The 8276-nt window shown below is 42.1% G+C and overlaps 1 protein-coding gene across 3 annotated transcripts in view; it reads right to left on the bottom strand.

Moving 5' to 3' along the window:
• The window catches only part of LOC126982363 (elongator complex protein 4-like), an 8781-nt gene extending 839 nt beyond the window's left edge, over positions 1 to 7942 (bottom strand). Inside the window, exons 1-3 of one of the 3 annotated variants that reach the window (XM_050834377.1) lie at positions 7751 to 7942; positions 2099 to 3438; positions 1 to 484 (exon numbers count right to left, since the gene is read on the bottom strand). The exon at positions 1 to 484 is cut by the window's left edge and continues 839 nt beyond it. In XM_050834377.1, coding sequence (XP_050690334.1) covers positions 1 to 484 — 484 coding nt within the window. In that variant the 5' untranslated portion in view covers positions 2099 to 3438; positions 7751 to 7942. Of the gene's footprint in view, positions 485 to 2098; positions 3439 to 7061; positions 7163 to 7750 lie in introns of those variants that run through there. The other 2 variants (XM_050834375.1, XM_050834374.1) reach the window with 2 other exon arrangements.
• Between the last annotated feature and the right edge of the window lie 334 nt (positions 7943 to 8276).

The following is an 8276-nucleotide window of genomic DNA, read 5'->3' on the forward strand; positions in this document are numbered from 1 at the left end:
CATCCGCACCAGACACCAGCCCAGCGTCCAGAGTTCCCGTCAGGTCAAAACTATGGCCAAACCGGTTCGTGGTCAAGCCCGTCCGTGGTGCACTCTGGCTCTGGTACCTCCATGCGATTGTCATTTTATCCGACCCTGCGGCAGCGTTGGAAGCCTCATCGTCTATGTCCCTGTCTGTCGAGGCTGGAAGCGAGCCCATGATAGTCTTTGGGGCCTCGTCAAGGCTTGCCAGGGTCAGATGGTGGCCACTCATGACGCCCTCGGCAAGGTAGTACTTCAGGAATAATTTGCTGTACACGTCATGGCGGTCTTGTTCCAGTAGTAGCAGGGACCCCACCGGCAGCCCCCCGCCCAGGAGATGGTCCAGGGAGGGCATGCCGGTGGACAGGAGTAGCTGGGAGTTGTGCACGGAAGGTCGTGACCCCGGGATGCTGACCACACGCGCCTTCCCCTTCTTCTGGAAACTGCTGCTCCCTCTTGACATCTAGAATATAAGGTAATTATCATTAATATTATTGGTGTTGTTGATATTACGTATTATCGCCCCGTCTCACTAACATCAATTCCATGTAAAATTTTCGAACACATAATACACAAACACATAATGAATCACCTTGACTCAAACAACATCCTTACTGACTCACAACACGGCTTTCAACCTAAACGCTCATGTGAATCGCAGCCCATTACTACATTTTACGACATTACGAGGCTACTTGACCGACGTGACATCAAACAAGTTGACACTATTATTTTAGATTTTGCCAAAGCCTTCGACCAAGTCAAGCACAAAAGACTGACATTAAAATTGAAATACTACGCTATTTGAGGATCACTGCATTTCTTACTAACCGGACTCAACGCGTTCTTCTTGACGGATCTTCCTCAGACACTGTCCCTGTTTCTTCAGGTGTGCCACAAGGCACCGTTCTAGGCCCCTTCCTTTTCCTCCTGTACATTAATGATCTTCCACTCAACGTCTAACTCTTCCACTAGACTATTTGCCGACGATAGTTTGCTGTTTAGAGCAGTAAAGACTACTGATGACTGCAGACTGCTACAAAAAGACTTGGACGCCCTCCAGCGGTGGGAGCACACCTGGCAGATGCAATTCCACCCTGACAAATGTAAACTGTTAAGATTCACCAGAACTCACAACCCCATCCATCACACTTACACTCTCCATATTTCAGAACTAGAATCAGTCCACACACACAAGTACCTTGGTGACCATCTCTCAACTAACTTGAAATTCAACACTCACATAGACCACATCATTGCCTCAGCCAACCGAACACCGGAGTTCCTGAGGAGGAATTTGCATAACTGCACACCTGACATTAAACACATAGCTTATGAGGCACTTGTGAAACATCATCATCATCATCTCATCAATGCCTGCTCCTAGGAGCTCCCACCAGGGGATGGCCACGGCAGAAGAGTTTCCATCTTTCTCTATCCAGACACTCCCTCCTTGCCTGCTCAAAGTTTCTCAAGGATCTTTCCCCCCTCTCCCTAACGTACTCTTGCACCCTATCCTTCCATTTCACTGGAGGTCGTCCTCTAACGTTCCCTCCCTCCATCTCACTCACATACACCCTCCTGGTCATCTTACTCTCCTCCATTCGCTCCATGTGGCCAAACCACTTTCAAGTCTGTCGCTTCACTTCTTCTACCGTAAATCGGGGTGACTTCGGACAGTTTTCAAGGTTTTTTTTGCTTATGAAATTTTTGTTTCTATGTCTAGGATCTATGCTGAGTATGCATTTACTCTGTATTGTTAAGGGCTATCATTACATGGTGCAACATTTCCACGAAACTTAATAGTTTTTGTGCTGTGAAAAAACATGGGTGTCTGAAGTCACCCCTTGTCTGGGGGGACTTAGGACAGGGGCTATATTTTATTGGGTTTACGTATCTGAGCCTGTTCACACATTCCGGGGGTGACTTCAGACACTGTTGAACCGGGGGAAAAAATTGGCAAAATCTTGGGCAAGAAGTTCCCACATTTCAGGTCAATAATTTTGAAAAAAATGTTATTACAAAAAAACTATAAGATGTAGAGCACAGTTTTAGTTTTTTTTTAAGCTTATTGTACCTGTGGGACTACTGGTAAGTGAGGGTCCTGGTTCTGGTCCGTCAGTGGTGCTGTCAGTACTGGACTGTGCTGTGGATGGATTATTTTCAACAGATGGCAGACGAGCAAGGACAGCCTCTCGGTTTAAGGGATGTATACCTGTCTTCCGGAAGCCACTGACAATGTTATTTTGTACATTTCCTTCTAGTTCTTCCATTAGTTGAGTCAGTAGTCTGGGGAACTGTTGCTTAGCTAGGGAGGAAGTTTTTTGGCCCTGGGAGGTACATTTGTAATCTGTCAGAACTTTCTTCCAGTGTATCTTGAGTGGCCAGAACACCGCCACGTCTAGGGGTTGTGTAAGGCGTGTGGAGTTGGGTGGCAAGAGAACAAATCTTATGTTGTTTGCTTCACATTCTGAGATGACGTCCAAACTGACAAGAGTAGAAAGGTTGTCCCCAATGAGAACTTTTGGGCCTTCTTGCTTTTTAGCGTACGGAAGCACGATTTTACTGAACCAATCTCCAAATGTTCCACTCTCAAACCACCCACTCTCTGTTCTGTTGAAGTGGGTCCCTCTTGGTCCACCTTGTGTCCACGTGTCGTACAAGTGCTGAGCCTTGTAAACAACATAAGGAGGAAGCATATGACCTGTTGCAGTACATGCATACATCACACTGATGTTTGACTTGGTAGAAGTCTTCATTCTTTCTGGGTACTTGCAGCCCCGGCGAACAATTACTTTCTTTTTGCCCGGGTCGTCACATAAGCCAGTTTCGCCGTAGTTTATTATATTTGATGGTTTCACACCTCTTAGTGACTCTTCAAGATTATCAAAATATGAACCAATATCTTGTGGGCTGACCTTTGATCTGGACACTTTCATGTTTTGTGGGAGTCTCTGATTAATCTCACGTTTATGTCGTTTTAGGAAACAGATGAACCATTCTATGCCTGGCAAATTGTCTTTAAATCTCTTGACACACACACCTCTCCTGTCCAAGTATCCTTTGACTAGCATTCTAAGTTCAAGAGAATCTAATGGAAATCCCCACTGTGACAATGTTATAAGTCTCTCAACAACTAACTCTTCTTCATCCTCACTGAGGACAGTCTGCCCTCCTGGTTTCCTGATGCGTTTCTTTCTTAGATAGTCATGCATTGTACTTTTACTGATTTCATATTTCTTTGCTGCTTGTCTTATGCTTAGTTTTCCATTATTAATGTCTTCAGCAGCACATTCCAGGAGACCTGCTCTCCTTTGCACTGTATACTTTCTGCCCCCACTGCCAGCCACTCGCTGGTAAGTACGGGGCATCTTGGTGTTGGTGTTCAGCAGTGTCTACCTAGCAGAAACCATGCACCTGGAAGCAGAACATAAAGGCAATATAGAATATGCAGAATTTGATGTACAGAGCACAATTTTCCCACCAAAAAAACCTACCTAGAACTACTAGGCATTTGTTTTCTAATTGTGTCCGAAGTCACCCCACAATACATAGTTATATTTAGGTGTCCGAAGTCACCCCATTTTGAGCCATTTTTCGACATGCCTCCATTCAAGTGACATTTACAGGTGTGTAGGATATGTTAAGCACCCCTGAATCATTCTAACTGTTCTAGTTAAGCATGTTTCTGATTGTTTTCTCTAGTTTTGATGTTGTGTGTAATACAGATCATTCCTGCCAGAAGAAGTTTTCCAAGGGGGGGTAAATTTTATGAAATCTCAAAAACACATATTGTGCTTGTTTTCAAAACAGAAACGTGTCTCAAGAAAACAACATTCTTATTAAAAAACTATAAGGCAAAAGACAAATTCTGACACTAAAATCATCTAGCTTGTTGCAACTGGCTACGAGTTATCAACTTGTCAACTTTTTATCCACTTTTTGTCCGAAGTCACCCCGGTCGACGGTACCGCTCCACACTTCTTCCCTTCACCCCTGTGACACATTCCAAAACACTCATACACACTTTCATTACTCATTCCATCCATTCTACTCACACCACAAGCACTCCTCAAATACCTCATTTCCACTGCCTGCACTCTAGACCTCTGACTTTCATTCCAGGCCCTTGTTTCACTTGCATATGTGAGGGTTGGTACTATTACTGTATTTCTCAAATCCCTCTTTACCTCCATGCTCACACTTCTGCCATTCATGATATGTCCCAAAGACCCCACCACCTTTCTTCCTTGCAATGCCCTTTCTCTTATCTCTCCCTCTGTACCACCATGCTTACACATAACTGATCCAAGGTACTTAAACTCATTGACCTCCTCCATTTCTTCACCATTCAAAATTATTTTGCATTCTTTTTCACATTCAATTCCCACTCTATATGGGCATACAAAATCCACAGCCTCACTTTTACTCCGCTCACAAATCATCACTTTACTTTTGTTGACATTTACTTTCAGCTTTCTCCTTTTACATACAGACACTATCAAACACACTGACCAAATTTTGTAAGTCACTTTCATTTTCTGCAATGAGCACCGTGTCATCAGCAAATAAGATTGAATTCAGTACCCACTTCCTTCCCTCAGCGAACATTTTTACTCCAACTTCCCCAACTTTGCCCTTCATTTCTCTCATAACACCATCCATATAAATATTGAACAACCATGGTGACATGACACACCCCTGCCTCAAACCCTCTTTTATCTCAAAATGTTCACTTGTTTCTCCAGTAATTTTGACACATGCAGATGCATCCTCATAGAAAGACTTTATTGCAATAAGCAATTTTCCTCCCACACCATATATCTTTAAAATGTCCCACAATGCCAGCCAATGGACTATGTCATAAGCTTTTTCTAAATCCATGAAGGCAGCGTACAGTTTCTTTCCTTTTGATAATATTTTTTCTACTACCATCCTCAAGGAAAATATCTGATCCACACATCCCCTTCCCTTCCTGAAGCCTCCTTGTTCTTCACTGATTTTTTCTTCTGTAAGTCTTTGCACCCTCTCTGTTATGACTTTTCCACATACCTCTCCGGGTATGCTCAGCAGAGTTATACCTCTATAGCTCCCACACTCCCCTCTACTGCCCTTCCCCTTGTAAACTGGGACAATGATGGCTTTCGTCCAGTCTGCTGCCCCCCCCCCAACGCTACTTCACATATCTTGCCCATCCATTTAGTAACTACATCTCCTCCACACTTCAACATTTCCATTTTTTAATCTTTTTATTGCCTGATTTACTTCTTCATATGTTATACTTCTTTCTTTATATACTCCTCCTCTACCTCTACTCAAAACTGCTGCTGTTACAGCTGTTGGACGTCCATCCTCAAGATTAATTAAGTTTTTGAAATATTCTCTCCATCTCTCTTTCACAGCTTCCCCGTCTTTCAACATCTTTCCATTCTCATTCATAACTTCATTTATTTTACTTGAGGAGATATTTTCTGCATTTCTTTTGTTTTTTACTTCTTTCCAATATGAGTTCCTGTTCCCTTTATATTTTTCACTTAGTCTTTTTCCAAGGTCTTCTTCAACTCTCTTCTTACTTTCTTTGATTGCTTGTTTCAATTTCATTTTGCATTCTCTACATTTCTTTTTCCTTTCCCTTTTGACTTGCTCAGCCACATTTTTTTCTTGAGTTTTCTTAAAATGTTCCCTTTTCTCTTTTACTATCCTCCCTATCTTTTCTGTCCACCAAGAATTTCCTTTTTTTTTTTTCCATCCCTCACCACTTCATCCCTAACACTTTTTTTGTTGTAGTTAACATTACTTCTTTAAATGTTCCAAAAACTTTTTCAATATCTGTACTATCTTTTACACTTTCCCATTTTTCATTTAAGGCCTCTGCCATTTCATGGTTATACTCATCTTTTATTTCATTTTTTCCTGTAACTTTTCTATCTTCAATATTTCCTTTTCTACTTCACCTTTCTTTTCAAACACCCACTTTTCCTTCAACTTTAATTTTGCTGGCACTGCAAGATGGTCAGAGCCATCGAACATTCCTCTTGCTACCTTCGCGTCACAAATATCTTTTCTAAAATATCTTTTTCTTGTGAGAGCAACACTTGAATACTGCTCCACGGTGTGGGATCCTTACACACACACAGAAACATTGATAGGCTAGAACAAATCAACACCAAGGCAGCTAGATTCATTACAAACAATTACAATTGAACGCCTGGCATTACAACACAGATTAAACAACAGATAAACATGGAACCTCTTCACATACGCAGACAAGCCCACAGACTTACACCTATGTACAAGATTACAAACGCTCACACTGACATTGATCCACACACATATATACTTACACAAGGCAAACAGTCAACGTACTCGTAACACACACATCCATAAATACCAAACATATCACACTAACACTGACGCATACAAGCACTCATACTCTCCATGCACCATACGTGACTGGAACAGCCTCCCTCATCAGATTTTAGACTGCGGTACAATAGACTCATTCAGAAAACAAATACACACTCACTTGTCACCACAACACACCAACACTAACAATTACACTTGATTCACTTCCCTCCCCTTCACACTCGGCTCCCCCGTCCTGCCAACAGCCAACACAAATATGCGTGTTATGCACCTGAAAGGATGCCCTGCGCATTATTAATCAAGATCAAGATGTGAGACGGAGCAGGTAGAGAGGGAGGAGTGCAGGATACTATGAGGAATGAGGGAGAAATTAATAAGAGGAAAAAAGAAGTAAAACGAAAAAAAAGTAGAAAAAGAAGACGACAATGAAAAAGAAAAAAAAGGAAAGAAGAAAAAAAGATGAAGAAAAGATAATAACAATAATAAGAAAAAGTAGAAAAAGAAAAAGATGAAGAAAAAGAAGAAAAGAAAGAGAAAAAGAATATGCGTGTTATGCACCTGAAAGGTGCTCTGCGCATTATTATCCAGATCCAGAATAAGAGAAGAAAAAAGAAACGACAAAGAAGAAAGGGTTAAGATACGTTTTAGGTCCGTGCCAGTATCTCATTACCTACCTTATGAAACATCAGTATCTCTTCATATATCTTTTCTACAAACCTTCAACAGTCATGGAAACGCTTTGAAAATCCAATTCAAGGACTTTTTTTTTACTCTTGAAAATAGGGGATAATGTTTACGACAGCGTGTCACCTCCTCTGGCGGCGGTACAGCCAGTGTTGCGAGAAATACCTCCTCGCTGAAATAAGTCACATATACATGTGGGGGGGGTCCAGGGGGGGGCTACGCCCCCCCTGGTAAGAAGGGGGGGGTCGAGGGTGGCGCAGCCCCCCCGTTAGTAGGTCGTAAAGTTCAGTTGGAGTAGTTTAAATATGCTCCCCGACCCTAAACCCTCTGCAAGCTATTTTACGGCTGCGGCGGGTGCAGCGTCGTCGCGGCCGTCGCCAGAGGAGGCGACGCGCTTCCGTAAACATTATCCCCTATTTTCAAGAGTAAAAAAAAGTCCTTGAATTGGATTTTCAAAGCGTTTCCATGACTGTTGAAGGTTTGTAGAAAAGATATATGAAGAGATACTGATGTTTCATAAAGTAGATTATGAGATACTGGCACGGACCTAAAACGAATCTTTACCGAAGAAAGAAAAGGAAGAAGACGACGACGAAGAACAAAAAAAAAAATAACAAGAGGAAAAAGCCAAGAAATCATAACAAAACTAACGAAGAAGTCACGACCAATGCTTTCTCACCTTTCCCTGGGAGCTGAGGCGGCTGTCAGAAGTGGAAGACACACACCTGCACCGGGGCGGGGGTCAGGTGTGCGGCAGGTGTGTGGGGGGAGTAATTACAAAGCCTCAACACCTGGCAGACTCCTCCACACATGCAAAAGTAAACATGCTGCCTGATTTTGAACTTGAACTTGGCGTCTCAGCACTTTGGTCTTTCACTATTTTGATCTTTTTAACGAAACTTTCTTTTTGGGGTCCTTCATCTTTATTTGACCCTTTATTTCAGCCTTTATTTGGTCCTTCATTTAACGGATTTGTTTAGGTCTCGGCGTCTTTCTGCACTTTGGTCATTATTTTATTTTATTTTATTCTACGGATCCTTTATTTAACTACTGATATTTGATAATCATAGAGCGTTGTAAGAACTTGGGCTGTTTTCTTTTCATTCGAACTATTGAGATTTTATGACATTTCGTATTTCAAGTCTGAGTTGATGATTATCGCAAGTCTCACACCTACGTATTGAGGGTTAAGTCTTTTAACATGA

The sequence above is a fragment of the Eriocheir sinensis genome, chromosome 50 (assembly GCF_024679095.1).
Source record: "Eriocheir sinensis breed Jianghai 21 chromosome 50, ASM2467909v1, whole genome shotgun sequence".
In the NCBI taxonomy this organism is placed as follows: domain Eukaryota; kingdom Metazoa; phylum Arthropoda; class Malacostraca; order Decapoda; family Varunidae; genus Eriocheir; species Eriocheir sinensis.